The sequence below is a fragment of the Phacochoerus africanus genome, chromosome 1 (genome assembly GCF_016906955.1).
Source record: "Phacochoerus africanus isolate WHEZ1 chromosome 1, ROS_Pafr_v1, whole genome shotgun sequence".
NCBI lineage: Eukaryota > Metazoa > Chordata > Mammalia > Artiodactyla > Suidae > Phacochoerus > Phacochoerus africanus.
Window position 1 is genome coordinate 265,674,220 of NC_062544.1, and position 21,258 is coordinate 265,695,477.

The following is a 21,258-nucleotide window of genomic DNA, read 5'->3' on the forward strand; positions in this document are numbered from 1 at the left end:
GGGATCATTAACCTACTGAGGGAGGCCAGGGATTGAACCTGTGTCCTCATGGATACCAGTTGGGTCTGTTACATCTGAGCCACAATGGGAACTCCCAAACCAATTTTATACGCTACTTTATATTTCTTATTAATTTACAATAGGTGCTACATTAAAGTTCCCAAACTGTAATCCAAGAAATTGTCTTTGACTTCTTGATATAGAAACAGGATATTTATGTTATCTCTCTGTTTAAAATCTTGAACTTACGGTTTACTATTTCAGCTTTTTAGTCTCATTGCTTATATTGATATGAACATATCTATGAGTTGTCTCAAGTTATCTTCAATTATAAAATAAATAATCTTGAGAGAACATGCATAATAGAGCAAAAACTCCAAGTTGGTGGGGGGATCTTGTCTTTCATATTCAGTGTTCAACCCCCAATACCCAGAAGAGAGAACACAGGATGAAACCCAGAAATTGTGTAAAAATATAAATTCTGTACAAAGTCAAATATATTTTGGGAGTTCCCATTGTGGCGCAGTGGAAATGAATCTGACTAGTACCACGAGGATGCAGGTTCGATCCCTGGCCTCACTCAGTGTGTCAGAGATCCAGTATTGCTGTGGCATACATAGGTTGGCAGCTGTAACTCTGAAATCCAAGACATTGTCTTTGACTTCTTGATATAGAAACAGGATATTTATGTTATCTCTCTGTTTAAAATCTTGAACTTATGGTTTACTATTTCAGCTTTTTAGTCTCATTGCTGATATTGATATGAACATATCTGGGAACTTCCATATGCAAAAAAAAAAAAAGTCAAATATATTTTATTACCTTCTTGTTCTTGTTCTTTTCCTCACACCAATTTTAGTTTATTTTTTGCATATGTAAAATTAATTTTCCTCAATTTTATCTAAGCACTGTTTATTCAAAAGTAGGTTACTGAAACATGGTTCTAGCCACAAAAATCCATAGTGGGGAAAATGATTGAAGTTCCCCAAAATAGATTTTTTTCTTTGGCATCATCTGAAAATAAGTATACAAATATGCACTCTTTTTTTTTTTCAACAAAATCATTCTAATCTGCATTACACATTTACTTTATTAATTAAATAAATTTGTCCATGCCTGTCTTCCTATCATTTAACACATGTCATCAGTTCTGGTCTTTCCAAAGTTCTACTTATGGCATATCCCTCTTCTCGCCTCTTTTTTTTAACTGCCAAAATTCACTTTCTCGCTACAACATTTGAAAACTTTCATGATGCGAAAGCCCTACTTTTCTGAACAGAGCTAACTTTCTGGAAATTACAATTTTGGGTTTATGACCATGAGATACAGCTACCTTTTTCTTAGCCTGAAGCCTTCACATGTTGTCTCTGCCAGAGTGACATCCTTTTTCAAACTGCAGCCCAATACAAATTGTTTGATTTCATTTAGCATAACAGTCTTGTGCCGGTGAATATTGCTGCCTTGCCGCTGTTTTTATATTTACAAAGTATAGAATGTACAGGATTTTAGTTTATGTGTTGTTGTAGATGGGAGTTGATATTTTCGTGCCTCACATCACAAATATATTTTTTTAATGTGGCCTTCGGTATAACACGTATTGCCTGTGGCACATTTGCATTCAGCATCCGTAATTCCAAATTAAATTCCCACTGAGATCATCAGGCAAGCAATTAGTGGCAATTGCTTGCTTTTATAGAAAAGCCAAATCATGCCCTAAGTTTATGGTTAAATTATAATAATATAATACACATACACCCAGGTGCCATATTGTGGTCAGAATAGACTATGAGTCAGGTATTAATAGTTACATTAATATGTGATATTCATATCATGCTCTATTTACATGGAAATACAATATTCATAAATCTCTCCCTAGAATAGTATAATGCTGAAGAGATTATATTTAATATATATTAAACAGTAATAAAATATTTTACAGCTAGAACTAGAGTTAGAGATGGATTTATGTATAGCTTAGCTTTTGAATCTGAATATCGAAAAGTTTGGCTTCTCTTACAGTTGTACCCCTAATTAATTATATGTTCTTAGATTTTTCACATGGTCTTCCCAGGCCTTGAAAAAGTTTGTTATTTTTTTCTCCTTGAAATTATCTTCAGTTCCATTTAACTGAACCATTGACTTAAAAATCGATAGTATTATGTCCACTAAATTTGATGTACAATTTTTGAGAACCAAGTAAGCATTTTACATTATAGTAATCCATCAGAGATATATTGTGACCAAATCTTCTTTTATTTAATTGAAGTATTATTTGACTTTTAGTATTATATTACTTTCAGGTGTACAATATCGTGATTTGATGTTTTTCTACATTATGAAGTGATCACCACGATAAGTCTAGTTAGTCGTCAACCATACAAAGCTATCACTATATTACTGATATATATCTCAGGCCATCCATACATTGTATCCTTGAGACTTACTCATTTTATAACTGGAAGTTGGTACCTCTTAATCCCCTTCTCTTATTTTGCCCATCCCCTAATTCCCCCTGTGGCAGCTAGCAGTTTGTTCTCTGTGTCCAGGAGTCTGTTTCTGTTTTGTTATGTTTGCTTGTTTTTTAGATTTCACTTGTAAGTGAAAGCGTATGATAGTTTTCTTTCTCTATCTTATTTCACGAAGCATAATACCCTCCAGGCATTATGTTGTCGCAAATGGCAAGATTTCATTCCATTTTATGGCTGACTTATATTTCACCATATCTTTTATATTCATTAAACCCAAAAGATTCGGATCATTTTGTGGAGAAGCAGTCATATGGATCATTTCAATTTCTATGATCATGCTGAGAGAGAGCACAGACTCTGTGGGAAAGCAAAGTAGGGAGCCTCACCTGCAATTGAAGTTTGTGGAAAGGCTGTATTACATTGGTGTGGAGGTTTTGAAGGCAGCCAGGTGGAACCATGGGCAGGCACACCACAAACTGAGGGAAAACCATAGCCAGATATGTCTGTGATATTTAGCATCCCTTAGTGCCAATATGTGCAACTATTTAGTCAATCCTCTTTTGTAGGGCCTTACTTTGTAGTTAAAATAACGATGCCCTAGAAGTCCTTTATATTATCATTTGATAATATGTCCACTTATTTTCTCCAGAGACATATCTAAGACTGGATTGCAGAATCGAAATTATAAAGTTTTGTTTAAGGCTTTATGTTCCTGGGGAATTGTTCCAGTTATATTCCCCTCAATAATCTATGATAATAGTCTGTGTCACCAAAATGTTGCTAGTACTGGGTTAAATAGAAATTCCTGGGTTAGGAGTTCCCCTCGTGGCGCAGTGGTTAACGAATCCGACTAGGAACCATGAGGTTGCGGGTTGGGTCCCTGCCCTTGCTCAGTGAGTTAACGATCCGGCATTGCCGTGAGCTGTGGTGTAGGTTGCAGACGTGGCTCGGATCCCGCGTTGCTGTGGCTCCGGCGTAGGCCGGTGGCAGCAGCTCCGATTCAACCCCTAGCCTGGGAACCTCCATATGCCGCGGGAGCGGCCCAAGAAATAGCAACAACAACCACAACAACAAAGACAAAAGACAAAAAAAAAAAAAAAAAAAAAAAATTCCTGGGTTAAATAGAAATTCAATGCACCCTTTTTAAAATTGCCCCAGAGTCACATCCCAGACCTGCAACTTGGTACAAGAATAAGCTTGATAGCTCTTACTCCTGGTTCCACATGTTTTTAATGGAGTAAAACCTTCCTCATGAGGAAGATGAAATGGAATATAGTGTATAAGCATAGTGTCATACAGAAAGCATTCAATAAACACTTCATACTTACATGAGACAGACACTCAAAACATAGTGTAAAACACATAGGACAAGAATATTTAATTTTTTATGCATTTATACTAGAGATTATGACTTTTGTATTATATATTCTGTAAATATAACAAAATTGGGAGGAAGTCATTTTTAAGCAAAACAAACATTTAATTTAAACAATTTGAAGCTGATAATTTATGAGGTATATTAAATTCTAAATAGTTATTAGTAACAAACAATAACGACTAAAAATACCAGCAACATCTTAGCTACCACTTCATTTAGTATTGTGTTTTTATGTGAAAGTTTGTAAAATGAACCCTCTTAATTATACAGTCAAGATAATGAGACTCAGAGAAGTGATGGCTGATTGGCATTTGGGCTACATCATAGTTGTAGAATGAAACAAGACTAAGGACCATGTCGTGTCTTCACAATTAGGTATTTTCAGTGGAACAATGTAATGTGTTTTTTCTATTTTCTCTTACCTGTTATTATAGAGATCTGGTGTTGGGGCCTGAATATTGACATGGTATTATAGGAACTGATTAATGTTTAAATTAATTATTGTTGATTAAATTAAAACATACCTGGTTATTAAAAACAGGAAGTGATTTTCAGGAAAATGTGTTGTTTACTTGTGAAATGATATTGCCATTTCAAGTTACATTTTATACTTGCTTTAAAATATCTTATAGAAGAAATTATAGGACTAAGACAAGATTAAAAAATGACCCAAGACCACTGATTTTATTGTTTTATCCTAAACTCTCACTTTGTAATGTGGCTGTTTCAGAAATATACTTCGCCTATGTAGAGAGCCATTAATTTACTAGATGGAAATTTTTTTCAGATTATTAAAAGCAAACAACTCTGAGGGTTAATATTTCATATTTTACTATTTGGAAAAATTTTAATATATGTATATGTATATTTCATTGAGTTTTGATATTAGAATTGTGGCTTCCTATTGTAATCAAGAACAATTACTATTATTTGTACTAATTAAATGACTGTTTTAAAGGAAAGGTCTGTAATGTTATATTATATTGCTTTACAGACGCTCCCAAGTTCGTATCAAACCAAACAATTTATTACTCTTGGGAAGGAAATCCAATCAATATAAGCTGTGATGTGAAATCTAATCCACCAGCATCAGTACATTGGAGAAGAGAGAAATTAGTCTTGCCAGCTAAAAACACCACTAATTTAAAGACATATAGTGCAGGGAGAAAAATGATATTAGAGGTAAGTCTGCATGTGTATATCAACAAATTGCATTATGCTACATTTTCTCTGCTGATTCAATATGCATAAATTTTAGAAATGCATGCTTTGGGATAACATTTGAATTAACTTAAAGGTATTCTCATTGGTGCTATATTAACTCTTCTACCCAGTAATTGTTCTTAGTAAAACATTTGGTTGATAGAACTATTTAGCTATCACTTTCCCCAAATTTTTGGATGTCTAACTGGTAATTATGCCAATTTGTCTAAATCGATTTCAACTTTAAAAAAATGGTATCTGTATTAGAAGAACTGTCTATTAGCAAATTGACAGGGAGATCAACTTAACAAAAACTTTTATCCACATTTAATCTAAATTTTAAGTATTTAACCATAGTGGAAAATTGAGGTTAAACATAACTTTCAGTTTGGGGTAGTATATTAGTGTACTAGGTCTTCCATAACAAAATACTGAAGACAAGGTGGCTTAAAAATCAGAAATCATTTTTTTTTTCTTTTTATGGCCTGTGGCATATTGAAGCTCCAGAGCTAGGGGTTGAATTGGAGCTGCAACTGCTCGCCTACACCATAGCCTCAGCAACACCAGGTCTGATTTGCATCTATGACCTACACCACAGCTTGCAGCACTGTTGGATCCTTAACCTACTGAGCAGAGCCAGGGATCGAACGTGCATCCTCACAGAGACAAAGTCAGGTCATTAACCCACTGAGCTGCAATGCAAACTCCAGAACCTTTTTTTTTTTTTTTTTTTTAACATACTTATGGAGGCTAGACGTCCAATATAAAGATGTCAGAGGGGTTGGTTTCTGGTGAAACTTCTCTCCTTGATTTGCACATGGTGACCTCTCGCCGCAGTCTTAGGATCTCATTTAACCTTAGTCACCGTCTTAAAGACCCTGTCTCCAGATACAGTCACATTAGACATTAGCTTCTCAACATTTGAATTTTGTGGGGGAACATGATTCAGTCCGTAACAGGTAGATTTAAGTTCTTGTTTAAATGACAGACTACTCTGTAATTTCTGCTTTACTTCATCTTGCCACTTTTCAGTTTCTGAAATAGCTCATAATTCTCCATAATCAATGTCAAGCAACATTTTATAAATTGACATTTAAGTACTTTATTCATATAAAGCTCTCCTGTCGTTTAACCTACCTAAATGGCATTCCTCCCCACCCTAAAGTGAAAACCAAGGAATTTCTGTTTGCTTTATACCTAGCCAGGTAATCTATTGGTTAAAGCATTGACCTTGAGCATTAACTTTGTATATGTATACCATTTTCAAAGATTAAATTTATATCCTGAATAAATAATATAGATGTATAACTAATACAACTTGACAAAACAAACAATATAACAACAATAAAAAGCAATAATAGTCATTACTAATTTTGAATTAGTTACATACATAGTTCTTTAGGATAGTACATTATGATTATTTTGTTTAGGAATTATTATAATAGTCATGGAATTGCTTATTCTTAAGAACATATAAAAACTATAAAAAATCAGAGTTCCCATTGTGGCTCAGCGGTTAAAAAACCCAACTAGAATCCATGAGGACTCGGGTCTGATCTCTGGCCTCGCTCAGTGGGTTAAGGATCCTGCACTGCCATAAGCTGTGGTGTAGGTCATAGATGCAGCTCAGATCACACATTGCTGTGGCTGTGGTGTAGGCTGGAAGCTACAGCTCCAATTCTCTAAAAAGACAAACAAACAAACAAAACCTATAAAAAAATCAAGTTTACAATTAATAACAAATCAGTCAATAATTTATTTCTTGAATTAATTTGTTTTCCTTTTTCTTTGATCAAATATATATTCATTTTTTTAATTTGTGAATTTTAAAACAAAATATTCTATAAATATTTTGGGTTACTGCCAATAAATGCACTTCTAAAAGTCAACAAGTTTGCTTGTTCTTCCTGAACACGCCTATAAAGAAATAGGACACATTTCAATATAGGAGGAACATTTGATGCAAGAAGTATTTTGCAAAATACCTTGTAAAAGATTGGAAAGATTTTTCTTTTAAATGGATTCTTGTCCTTTGCTAATATTTTATGTTCAATAATAGGTTGATTGGAATGATATTCTGCTCTAGATCATTTGTATTGTTCTTCTTTGCCCCAAGAAAGCTAACTCTTAAATAAATGATTTTATCACCCTAGAATATATAAAAAGAGGAAATCAGGTTTTTGGAAGTTTAGTAGAAAGACTTGCAAACTCCTTTATCAGCATTGATTGTACTTATATTTCGGTGTTCAAAACTACATTTGTTAATCTGTTATATTCTATCAAAGCCCAAAAAGTTAAGTAAACTTGGAACTATTTTAACTGCATATTGAAATATGAAGAAGTAGTGTCATAAGTGGATGTTTCTAGTTCTTCCTGGATAAATATCAACAATAATTTGCTTATTATAAACATTTAAATACTTTAAAAGTAAATTCTATCATGTATCTGTGTTGCATATATATTTTGTATTTTGAAAAATTATCTGTTATTTCACTGTGCTGGGATTGGGTATAAAGCCTCTATTGAACTTTACTGCAGTTATGCTTAAGGGCAAATTATTTGACCCAGTTGTCTAGATCTGTGGGGTTTTTTTTACGTTTATGCAACTAGTGGTAGTTTCTGTATTTGTTAATGGTACATTGTGATAAAGGAATTATTTATTTTAGATAGAACTATAAATATTTTCTTTTGATAGATGAATTCCCACGGATAGAAAAACAAAACAAAACCTAATTGAGCCCATTAAAAATTGTTTCAGTGAAAATAGGTACATTTGAGGTACTTTATTAATCTTCAGGAGCTGTAAAATAGTAGGGATTCTCGTCATGGCCATCCTGTCTTGCGATGTATTGATTCAGTACACATTCTTCTGTATGACATATACAAGTGGCTTTCTTTTTTTTTTTTGTCTTTTTTGTCATTGTTGTTGTTGCTATTTCTTGGGCCGCTCCCGCGGCATATGGAGGTTCCCAGGCTAGGGGTTGAATCGGAGCTGCTGCCACCGGCCTACGCCAGAGCCACAGCAACGCGGGATCCGAGCCGCGTCTGCAACCTACACCACAGCTCACGGCAATGCCGGATCGTTAACCCACTGAGCAAGGGCAGGGACCGAACCCGCAACCTCATGGTTCCTAGTCGGATTCGTTAACCACTGCTCCACGACGGGAACTCCCACAAGTGGCTTTCTCATAGCCTGTGGAATAGGCTTTTTTTTTTTTTTTTGTCAAATTCCTTTCTTATTAGTAAAATTATTTTATAGAGTCAAATTAGCTTAATTTATTAAAGCCTGCATGTAAGAAAATGAATATTTAATCACTTAGAAAGTACTTATATAAGAGCTTTTCAAGCTGCTAGTCCTTAAATCTATTCCTAGATGGACAGCTGACTAAAAGATGAATGGCCAGCTTTTTTGTACTCGTTCAGAATTATCATCTTCAATGGACCTCAAAATTGCACTTTTAGTTAATCGCCTCCCATTATCACAAAATCATTTTCCCCCTTATGGGATGGAGTTGAAATTAACAGCAACTCTTGTTGTAAGCATATTCCCTCTTAATAATAGTTACTGCGATTGAAAATTGTATCTATTACTACCATCAAATCTCCTTTCTGAATTGGTACTTCAGAATTCCAGTACATTAGAATTACAGGGTTGGTCCCATGGTTCAGCAATAGAATCCCAGAAGGTTAACTTAATTATGGATTTCAAATGTGTAAGGATTGAGGTCAGCTATTTTCTACCTAAAATGGAAGAGAATGATAGGAATTGAACAGAAACGGAGGCAAGATACTGTTATTAGATGTCAAGATGATATGCCTTTCTACAGGGATTGCTACACAAGGGCAATATTTCCTTGCAAAATATCTTCCTGAAAAGATTTTTCTTTTAAATGGGTTCCTGTCCTTTGCTAATATTTTATGTTCCATAAAATCATAAGAGGAAGAGAAAACTGACATAATTCAAGCCTTTCTTGAACTTTAAATCTGCCTGAGCTTAGGCTACAACATAGAAAACAAAGAATTGATGCTTTTGTATAAAATTCCTATTTTAAAGTCAAGTCTGCAATGATTGCAGAATGTATATTTTTCAAACTGTGTACTAATTTATGAACTTTACTATATAAATATCTAGTGATTTTTCCCTATTTATAGGTGTAACAAAATGGTGGCATTTATATACTTAATAAATTGATAGACAAATCATATTTTACCTGGTACTATGGGTAATACAAGTCCAGAGGTTACATCTTAAAAGGAGGGAATGAATGTTCACTTGATACAGAAAAAAGAACTATGGCAAGGACCTGAGAATAACTATGTGTAAAGATAGTAGGCATACTAGAGGCTATTTTAAAACTCTTAGGATGTTTTAAAGTTTTTAAACTTTTTTTGTTATAATTATTTTAGATTGCACCCACATCTGACAATGACTTTGGACGATATAATTGCACAGCCACTAACCGTATAGGAACAAGATTTCAAGAATATATTCTTGCTTTGGCTGGTAAGTACAGCACAGTGATTTCTGAGATCTCATAATGTATTTCCAGAAGCAAATAGCTTTTACAATTTAATAAGTCTGATACAGATTATTATTATAAAGAAACAACTGATGCTTAAAATTTTGGAACAGTTGTATCTGACATATAGTAAGGAGTTAAACTGTATTCACTAAAAAAGACAAATTTTGGAGTTTCCATCATGGCTCAGCAGAACTGAATCTGACTAGCATCCATGAGGATGTATGTTTGATCCCTGGCCTCGCTCAGTGGGTTAAGGATCTGGTGGTGCTGTGAGCTGTGGTATAGGTTGCACATGCACGTGCCTTGGATCCCACAATACTGTGGCTGTGGTGTAGCCTGGCAGCTGTATCTCCGACTGGACTCCTAGCCTGGGTACTTCCATATGCCACGGGTACAACCCTAAAAAGACAAAACAAAACAAAGATGAATTTTAATCCTGATTCTGATTCTGCCAACTTTATATGTGACATATGTATGAAAGAATTAGGAAAGATATGCCTTAAGAAATCAAATTATATTTCATGTAAAATAAGAATCTTATCAAAACATAAAAATAAATCTTTAGAGAAAATGAAATTAATATATTTTTAAATTCTAAATTTGAAAGAATGGTAACCCTATTTTTAAGGTAAATAGAAAATTTAGTTATATAATTTTTGCTGAAATATGTTCAATTGTGTGCATATAAAACATTTTAGTTCTTCCTCTAAAGCTTAAAATATAGAAATAATATGTAGAATGAATTTCACTTTAACTAGAAATCCAGCTATGTTTTATTTATATTTATGTGGGTGTATATACACATGGATATAAATATATATATACACACATATAATCATAGAATTTGACATTATATTTTACAAAACTGATTAGAAATCTGTAAATATCTGTTTTTCAAATGCTTTGCATAGCTCAGATGATGCAAAAATGTGTTTTATTGCCTTCTAAGTCCTGGTAAAGAAATAGCAGAAAATGATTGTCATATTATGTTTTAACAGAATAAATCACTTTCATGAAAATATTTTGACTTTTGAGTTCAAATATGTAATTGTAATTTTATATTGTTATGAATGAAATTCATTTCTTTTTATATGTAAATATATCTCAAAATAAAGTCATTATTTGTAAGGATCACAATTTAAAAGTTTACAAACCTAATAAGAATCAAATTTATGTAACTATAAAACCTGCTATTCTCCAATTCAAGTTTTATTTTACTACACTGGGGGAAAAGGGAGAGAGGGAGTGTGTGAGAGGGCTTTAGGGAAGTAAACAAGAAAGAAAAAGTTAAGATGAGATGGATTTAAGGTAGAAGGGAAAGGATGCAGAAGGGATGAAATAAGGAAGGAAATAAACCAATATGTATTTTCTACCAGGAAATCATTAGAAAACTTATCTCCTGAAAATCATTTAAAGTAGACTCTATCCTTCAGGCATATGGATAAACCATTATACAAGCAAATTAAATTCTAGGAAAATGAAATGTAGTAAGTCATATCAAATTCATTCATAATAAATTGTAGCATCAACTGTAATATTGAGAAGCATTCAGTACTCATATTAATCCTAAGCCTTAGGAAATTAGGCAAATGTCCTTGTAATTGGTAGAACTTGTAATAAATAATAACTAGACATGTAATTAGTATATGTGTTTATATATATTTATATTAATACTGATTTGCCACTAGGTGTTGTCTTTTTAATAAGTGACCCATTTTCCTATAAAGTAAAACTGGATGAATAGGCTTTTTTTTTTTTTTAGTTTTTAAGAGTTTGTAATTCCAGAAAAATGTGAAAAATAGAACATTATACTGATGAGATTTAAATAATCTGTTAAGTAGTTCTCTTTGTGGCTCAGCAGAAACGAACCCAACTAGTATCCATGAGGATGTGGGTTCGATCCCTGACCTTGCTCAGTGAGTTAAGGATTGGGTTTTGCTGTGAGCTGTGGCGCAGGTCACAGATGTGATTCAGATCCCTCATTGCTGTGGTTGTGGCATAGGCTGGCAGCTGCAGCTCTGATTTGCCCCCTAGCCTGGGAACTTCCATATGCCACATGTGTGGGCCCCCTCCTCCCAAAAATTTTTTTAAAAAATCTTGTTAATATCACAGAAAATTAATATCTATGTGCCCTCATATTTCACATTACTTGTAATATTTTTCATTAAAAACATATTTTATACATATGCTTCTAATGGTGATTTGAAATTAGTGAGTTTCTCTCTTTCCAACCATAATAAAAAAGTAGAAAATATGCATTCAAGATAAGCATTAATATGTTATTGGAAATATTTCTCAAAGACTGAAGTTGCCCTCATATTCCAAAATATTGTGACAAATAGAGGCAAAAACTTTGTTCTGGAAAAACATACATTCAACTGAAATTGTTACGAAGATATAAAAAAAGAATTAGACACTGTGTCTTAGGTGGGAAAAATGCATTTAAATATAAATATTTATTAATATGATTCCTTCAATGAGACTCCTTTATTTATTGCTTATAAAATTCAATCTTTGGTACAGAGTTCAAATGCTGAAAGTGTAATGTGATTTTTAAATAGAGTAAGAAATATTATATAAAAATTAAAATATTTCAAAACATATATTAATACCATAGTTCAATATTTCATAGACTATTTGACCTAATAAAAGGTCAAGATCATTTAACCTATGGTATTTTACACTGCAACATATTACTTTGTTTCCAAAGAGTAATAAATTAATCAAAATTTAGCATGAAATTTGTGCTATGTATACATTGGGAAAAAAAAGAAAAGCTATTTTTTAATTTTGATTTCAAAATATTTCCTTTCTTCCTCTCTTTCCTCCTACTTTCTTTCATTTTTTTTTTCTTCCTGAATAATTAAGTCTTACATCTGAGCAAGGAAGGTGTTTGTATGTGGATGGGATGGGGCACAGCAGCCTGGCGTGGGGTGTTAGATCCTGAACAGAAAGAATGGAATGAAAGTGTCTTCACTGGTTCATTGTGACATGTTGGGGCCCAAGATGAGTGAAAAAGATGTCTATGTTTCAGAATACAAACAGCAACTCAGAGTGGAGTGTTGGAACCTGATCAGAGTAATAGGATTCCAAATACAGGAGTGGAAGCAGTGATGGATGATTCATTTCTGCAAACGTTTTAGGGTTAGCACAGCTAACATAGCTAATACAGTTATTTCTCGTTTGGAGAAGAGAGTCATATATAGGGAAAGGGCAAACATTAGAATGATTCTGGGCTCATGATTGGGTATTGGGGGCACTAAGTTTTTATGTACATAGATAAAGAGAAAAGAAGCAAGGGTTCTGTGCGTGTGTGTATATGTGTGTTCAACCACTTCTACAAGGTGCTTCCTTTTGCGACGATGTTATTTAGAAAACAGTTTCTGATATAGCTCTACCCACTGAGAGGACTTGGGAGCTTCAATATCCCAATAACAGGAGTTCCCGCAGTGGGGCAGTGGTTAACGGATCTGACTAGGACCCATGAGGTTGTGGGTTCAATCCCTGGCCTTGCTCAGTGGGTTAACGATCTGGCATTGCTGTGAGCTGTGATGTATGTAGGTCGCAGACGCAGCTCGGATCCCACATTGCTGTGGCTCTGGCATAGGCCAGCAGCTACAGCCCCGATTAGACCCCTAGCCTGGGAACCTCCATATGCCACGGGAAGCAGCCCTAGAAAAGACAAAAAAAAAAAATCCCAATAACAAAAAGCACACTTGGAATTCAGATCTTGCTTTCTAAGTACCATTCTTCACTGAGCAATCAAGACTCTTTGTGAAAATGACTGAACAGATAAAGTACAAGAGGGGTGGAACAGGTAAAATACAAGATAAGCCTGGAACAATATGGTGTACCATAAAGCAAAGAAAAATGTTTTAAAGGATGTATGTTATAAAATCCATTATCCAACATTAACAAATATCATAATATAAATTAATTTAACTTAGGAACATCAATGCTTGCTAAAGCAGATATGTAGGAGTTAGATGAGGAAAAATAAAATAAAAATAGTCTTAAAAAACCTACTCTCAAATTATTAATTACAAAAGGAAAAACAGTACCTTTACAGTTGATAAAACTAGCAGATCACACTTAACATGATCCAAGTTAATATACTAGAAATGAGAAAATTAAACTTGTGTACTACCGGAAAGAGGCAATGGGAAGATCACAGAATGACAACTGTGATAGTCTTGCCAAAAATGCACAATCAGAATCTAGTATGAGTAAACATAGGACAAATCCAAATTGAGGTACCCTCAACAAAATGACTAGTCTTTGAAGTGTCAAAGCCATGAAAAGCAAGGAATGATTAAGGAAACTTTACAGACTAAAGGATAGTAAAGACAAATAACAAATTTTGTGCATGCATCTGATTGTTATAAAGGGCATTATTGAGATAAGGGTAAAATTTGGTTGTGGTCTTTGTGTTATATGGCAATTTAATGGTTTCATAGATCTTATATAGGAGAATGTTGTGTTGTAAATAAACCCTAAAGCTAGCAGCATGTCAACTTATTCTATATGGTTCAGATTAAAAAGAAAATTTCCATGTGCTATTCTTGCAAATTTTTTATAAATATAAATTTATGTTAAAAGAAAAAAGAATAAAAAAGAAAGCAATTAGACCAATAAACAAATATACATAAGATAGACCCACTTTAGAAAAGCAATGTAACTTTTGATCTTAAATTACTACCTTAAAAAATATCATCCACATCTTCAGTGTGTGTACATACATACTTTGATATATAATCCTGTAAATGATTTTAAAATATTAGAAAGCACATTTTTATATCAAATATTTATTTACACACCACTAGTGTTTTCAAATATGCAGGTATAATTTTCACACTAAAATACAGCAATTTATTAAGACATCTCTTAAATATCTTAAGTATGATGATAGTGTTGTTCTTAGCAATGAAGATAGTAATAGTGAAATTACAGCAGGGTATAGAAGTAGGCATATGGGTGCTACTCATATTCATGAGCTGAATAGTCCACCTCCATGCTTTCCACTTATTTTGCCATTATCTCTGCTGGGAAAATATAGCTTGATAAAGTTCTAGTAAGAAGATAAAGGAGTGATTACCTAAATTGAATCATGAGTACTCATCTTCATAAATCTCATAGTAGTTGAATGAGGTGCATAAAATATTATTTATACCTATTTTATAGAACAAAGTTACATTCACTAATTGGGAAGTAATATATAAAAACATAGTTTGTTGTTATTATATCTATTATTATAGTGATTTAAATAATGAGTAGGCTTAAAATATTGGCTAGCTCAAAGTGCTCCAGAAGACAGCATTTTTTTTATGGCAGCCTTTCCTACATAGGATCTTCATGGGTCAAGTTCTCATCTTTAGCCCGTTTTTATTTTTACAGTTTCACAACTAATATCAAGGAACCTATGATTGTTCATTTCTAGACTTTTTTTCTCAAATAAAATATATTTTACTGTGCTTTGATTAAATCAGAGGAAAATATGGAAACAAAAAATGAGGGCAAGGTCTTTCTGTTAAACTGAATTCATATTCATTGGCAAGGGTTGGTCTAGTCCTCTTTAGTCTAGTTCCCATCTTCAGAAAACTGACATATATACTTTTTTATATAATTTTATGGGAAACAATATTTTCACATGTGTTAGATAACTAATTTTGTTATATTAACTTTTTTTATCAAAATGCCAAGTACAAATAAAATTAGAGAGACCAAGACAGAACATTTTTTTTAAGCATTTCAACATGAATTTTTAAGAAAATGTACCTCCTGGTAACGATCTTACTTTCTAGCCATGAAGCATACTTTTTTTTTTTTTTAATCTTTTTAGGGTCACACCCAGCACATATGGAAGTTCCCAGACTAGGGGTGGAATCAGAGCTGTAGCTGCTGGCCACAGCAATACGGATTCCATGCCACGGCTTATGGCAACACCAGATCCTTAATTCACTGAGCAAGGCCAGGAAGTGAACCCACATCCTCATGGATATTAGTTAGGTTCCTTAATCACTAAGCCATGATGGAAACTCTAATGGACACATACCTTATTTATCGATTCAAACACCTATCTTGGAGCAAATTTAAAATGTAGAACACGTAAGAGTTAATAAACTTGAAACCATATAATTAATAATTATCAGAGAGTTCCCATCCTGGCCCAGTGGAAACGAATCTGATTAGGAACCATGAAGTTGTGGGTTTGATCCCTGGCCTTGCTCAGTGGGTTAAGGATCCAGCATTGCCTTGTGTGGTGTAGGTCACAGACGCAGCTCAGATCTGATGTTGCTGTGGCTGTGGCATAGGCCAGCAGCTACTGCTCTGATTCAACCCCTAGCCTGGGAACCTCCATATGCTGCCAGTATGGCCCTAAAAAGACAATCAATCAATCAATCGATCACAATTATCATTCCTTTCTTATAGTTTTCTACTTCCAATAGAAACAATAGAAACAAGTCATTCTGGAGTTCCTGTCCTGGTGCAGTGGAAACGAATCCGACTAGTATCCATGAGGTTGCCTTCCCTGGCCTTGCTCAGTGGGTTAAGAATCTGGCATTGCCGTGAGCTATGGTGTAGGTCGCAGATGTGGCTCAGATTTGGTGTTGCTGTAGCTCCGATTAGACCCCTAGCCTGGGAACCTCCATATGCCACGGGTGCAGCCCTAAAAAGACAAAAGACAAAAAAAAAGCCATTCTGTATACTTATTTGTGTATTTTTAAGAGTTTTTCTTGACTTTTACTTTTTTAAATTTCATCAAATGATTTTATTTGTAATTTTCATCACTGTAAAAATTAACTTTTAGCTGTAAGCGTTGTATTAAACTGTAATATGATGATCTCACCATTGCTTCATTGATCGACATGCTTTTCTGATCAAGTACCCTTCTGGGCAGTTTTAGGGGAAGGACTCTTCTCTAAGCTTGAGCATTGGGGAGAGGGTGCCTCAATCCTGAAGGGAGTTTCAGTGTGCTACAAGAGCCTTCCAAAACTGACTTGATAAGACTATTGTTAGGACTAAGTGAGGAAATGCAGTGAAAACACCAGCATATAGTGTGTACTCAACAAATGTTGACCAGTTACCAAGTTACCATTATAGCCAAACATCATAGATCCAGACTTCATAGATAAAAGCACAGTAAAATCTGATGATAGGATAATGACCTTGTTTATTCTGGAGATTGTATTTTATTAAAAAAGACAAAATTTCATTTGATTTTGCCACTTTTTTCCTTCTAGTGTTTTTTCCTAGGTCTTTTTCACACAAACTGCTATTAAGTGAGGTCTCCTGTGCTATGCTTCACAATTGATTTTTTTAACCTCAGTTCAGTACTCTATACTTACCCCTATTAGTCTCATCTTGTCCATTTGAGCACATCATTTTAACCTGCTGAGACCCTGTCAAATTCAATATTTCTGCTCTCTTTCTAAGATTGATTTAAGTCATAAATATCATGAAGCAGTCATCTGTATTTTCACCCATGTCATGGGTAAGCCTATACAAGTCATTTTTGAGAATAGGGACCTGCTCATAGGTTAAGCTGGATCAATTGAACAGGGTTCTATAGATATGGAATTATAGCCAATCTACTTGCCCTTGTACCTGGACCACATTTTATCCAGACCCTTATTCAGTAAAACTTGAAAGCAGATCAAAATTGGTTCCTTTGAAAACACACTTTCTTCAGCTGAATATAAAACTAGGTTTTTCTCACATGATCAGTTTTATTATCTAGCCTGGAAAATCTACATCATGCTCTTTTTTTCCAATAGTGCCTGTAAGGCCAAACTTTTATTTGCCTTCAAAACTATTTATGACATTTATTAATTTCTTTTTTCTTTAATTTTTGATTATAGTTTATTTACAGTGTCATGTTGTTCTCTTGAAATCAATTTGTATATTCTAGTTGTTTTGGTTTGTTTGGTTTGGTTTTGCTTTTAATGTAGATTTTTGCATAAATTCTTAAACTGGCTTTCCTGTCTGTCCTATGACCCCCTAGATTGTAGCCTAAATAAAAGATCGAGGTGTTATTATTATTAAATAAGTAAATAAATGTCTTCTGCTGAAAGCATTTCAGTGGCTTCCTGTGTTGTTTAGAGATAAAGCCATAGTGATTATAAAGACCTATCAGGCTTCACAAGCTTTCCCTCCATCCCACCCTCACTGGCCTTCTGTGAATTCCATCTCCTTTCCCCATACCTTGGTCATCCTGCTCTCCACAGACTACCCTCCTTCTTTAAACACTCAAGGCACATTTCGTCTTTGTGCTGACAATTTTCTCTCCCTAGCATTTTCATGAGTAATTTTCTTATCCTTTAAGTCCTTATCAAATATTACTTTTTTAACAAAGACATTTCAGTCCACACAATTTAAAGTTAGAACACTCACTCCAGTGATGCTCCCTAATCCCACCTGTAGTAGCTCTCTTGCCTGCTTAATTTTTGAAGATAGTATTTACAATAAACCATATGTTTGTATATGTTAATTATTTTTATATACTTAGCATATAATCTCTATAACAAGTGATGACTATCTCAATTTTTATCCCAAAATATAGAAAATTGCCTGGCTTATAGTAGATTTAGGTGAATTACTGAATGTATAAAGAATTCAGTGTGTTTTATTTGATTTGCTTATGAGTCATAGTAGAAATGCCCAATTAATAATGGAATGTGGGACTCCATGACTTGTGACAAGGGTCAAGACATTGGTATATTTGAGGAAATAATTTCCATTAATAACTTGGGAATAAATGGTGAATATAAGAGGGCATCCTTGAAGTACCTCAGTTTAGTTGATGCATTTAAAAGTATGTGGGTGTTCCTATCATGGCTCAGTGGAAAGGAATCTGACTAGTATCCATGAGGACATAGGTTCAATCCCTGGCCTTACTCAGTGGGTTGGGGATCCGCCATTGCCATGAGCTGTGGTGTAGGTTGAAGATGTGGCTCAGATTTTGTGTTGCTATGGTTGTGGCGTAGGCCAGCAGCTACAGCTCTAATTAAACCTCTAGCCTGAGAACCTCCATATGCCACAGGTGGCCCTAAATAGACAATAAAGTAAAAATAAAAATAAAAAATAAAAGTATGTGAATAAATAAAATTGAAAATAATTATTAAGAGAGTTAGTGTAACTGTGAGGAGAAATTTTTAAACATATGTGATCAAATTCTATGAAAAGATAAATAGGATAATGATTTGATTTGGCATGTGGGGAAAATCAGATGAGTAATGAAATGGCAAGGGATTTGCAGGGTTTCAGATATGTTACAGATTGGCTATAATGTTAGATTAAGCTCGCAACTGAAATAGGAAAATATATATGAAATTTATTGGATATAAAGTGGCCCTTCAGAGCAGAGGCAGATGGAACCCATCTCAGCATCATCCCTGAATTGCATGCAGTTGATAGCAGCAGTTTGCACATTAGGGTATTGCTAAATCTAGAAAGTTTAATTCTTTGCATGATAGTTCTCTTAATATTTAGGCCTTTTATCAGGTGGAAACTGATGAACAAACCAAGGAAAAAAGAATTTAATATAGAGAGTTGGCTGGTTCTAAAATAATTGGAGAGGTAAGATCTGAAATAGCCAACAATCTTCAAGCTCCAAGGTTATAATATACTTCGAGCAAGGTCCAAGATCAACTATGCATGTGCTAACCAGAGGTCAGGAAGCCCTGCAGCAAGCTACACCTCTGATGATATCACAGCTCCCAGCACTGGGCAATGTGAAGAGACTATGGAATAGGGAGTCCAGCTGCTTCCATCATCCACATCTGTAGATCCTCTTGTCCACATGCACCTCTACAGAAGAATGCAGATGGCACTCACACTTCTTCAGTGTGTAAAACCATTAAGACTTGCAGCTCATGCCATAGATAGCAGCAAATGAGTCTGGGAAATAAATATTTTAGTCTTCCTTTCATACCTCATGATAAAGGAGAGTAGCACAGATGATAAAAATAGACATGGAGTATCATTAAAAATATTTAAAATAATATTTCACATTCTTTTCTGGAAAATTATACACCTAAGTACTTTCACTTAAGGTAGTGGGCAGATATCAAACTCTTCTAATTACTCTAATCTCAGAAATTCCACATCCTCACCTGTAAGGAAAGAGCTAGCATCCCAGCCTTCTAGAAAATCAAATTTCCAGAAATAAAGATGTTGGGTCAGAAATTAGGAACAACCTATTCATACAGTATGACAAGGAAGCAAAAGAAGAGTTTGTTGCTTGAGAAGAGAGTAGAGCTGAAGAAAGTTTGTCATTTGTGAGATCATTATATTCATGGTAATAAGACAAAAAAGAAAGTCGAAAAGAGAAGAAAAAAGAAGAAAAGAGCCACCTGATGATACGGCATTCTGCAGAAAATCAAAATAAATGTCTTTCAGAGATGGAGGTTTAGCCTTGGGAAAGAGGAAGACAGACTTCCCATTATAGATTAATCCAGAAGTGATAGGGTACAATTTAAATGAAATTGCTTGGTGAGTTCTATTTTTAACTTTTGATATTGGTGTCTGTTTATCTTTGGAGAAATGAAGATACAATTGAAGAAGAGAGTTTGAAGATCTAAAACAAACACACATGTATATACATCCACAGTTCATCTTATTAATTCCCGTTGTATTCAACATTTTTGACTCTTGTCTTTTGCTGAATACTGCAGAAATACTGTGTTGTAATCCCATGATTCATCTTCAATTTGAAAATATGTTTTAAAAGTTTACTCATCCAATATATCTTTGCAAATACATTATATTCTTCAACTGTCTTTTCTTCTACATGAGTATCTTTGGACATACGCTTTCAGATTTTTACTTTATAGAGAATATCTTCATATTGGATTTTTTTTTTTTGGTTATGCAGGGGTACATAACTATTTGATGTATTATTTTGAATATGTTTCCAAACACCCATGTTATATCAGCTTATTGCCCTCTTCCTTTTTCATAAAGCTTCTTATACTTTCATAAAGCTTCTTATACATACTTCTTAAGTATATTTCTTATACTTCTCATACTGTTGTATACTTTATACAACATCATTTCACTTAATTTTTTTTTCTTTTTTTAATTGTATTCCTTTATCAGAATTCGAGTCAGAGGAACAATTCTTATTATTCCTTTACATGTTACAAGATAAGATAATCACTAAGCAAGACTTTTTAAAGGTTTTCTCATTTATACTTTGATCGAACTATGACTTCAGGCATATGTTTAAATATTAAAATGTTTATCAGTGTTATTTATACACTGAGAACTGTTCTAAAGAAAGGGTAAGAATAATATTTGTAAATGTCCTGTTATATATGTATGTATAAAAACTTACCCTCACAACAGTAAGTTTAATATTGTTATTCTTATTAACATTTTACTTATAAGAAAACTGGTACTCAATAATAAGTTTAATTTGCCCAAAGTTGTATAGCAACTCCAGGGACTGTTCCTATCTGACTCCTAGCACCAACTCTGTACTATTATACACTGCAAACATTTCTAAGCCGAATCTCAATATTGTGTCAATTTATCTACCATTTGACTAGAACATTGAAAGGTATCAATATATACAAAATAAATAATAGTAAGAGGACGGTTATCAGGGAATAATAGGAAAAACTATGATGACTAACATTTACTAATGCTTAGTATATTACTGGTTCTGCTTTAAGTATCCTACATT

At 33.9% G+C, this 21,258-nt stretch overlaps 1 protein-coding gene across 3 annotated transcripts in view; it reads left to right on the forward strand.

Annotated features, from left to right (window-relative positions):
• NCAM2 (neural cell adhesion molecule 2) overlaps nt 1–21,258 on the forward strand; it is a 494,205-nt gene that overhangs the window by 382,618 nt on the left and 90,329 nt on the right. For all 3 annotated transcript variants that reach the window (XM_047756284.1, XM_047756302.1, XM_047756292.1), the window contains 2 exons: nt 4,841–5,028; nt 9,457–9,553. In XM_047756284.1, coding sequence (XP_047612240.1) covers nt 4,841–5,028; nt 9,457–9,553 — 285 coding nt within the window. The remainder of the gene's footprint in view (nt 1–4,840; nt 5,029–9,456; nt 9,554–21,258) is intronic.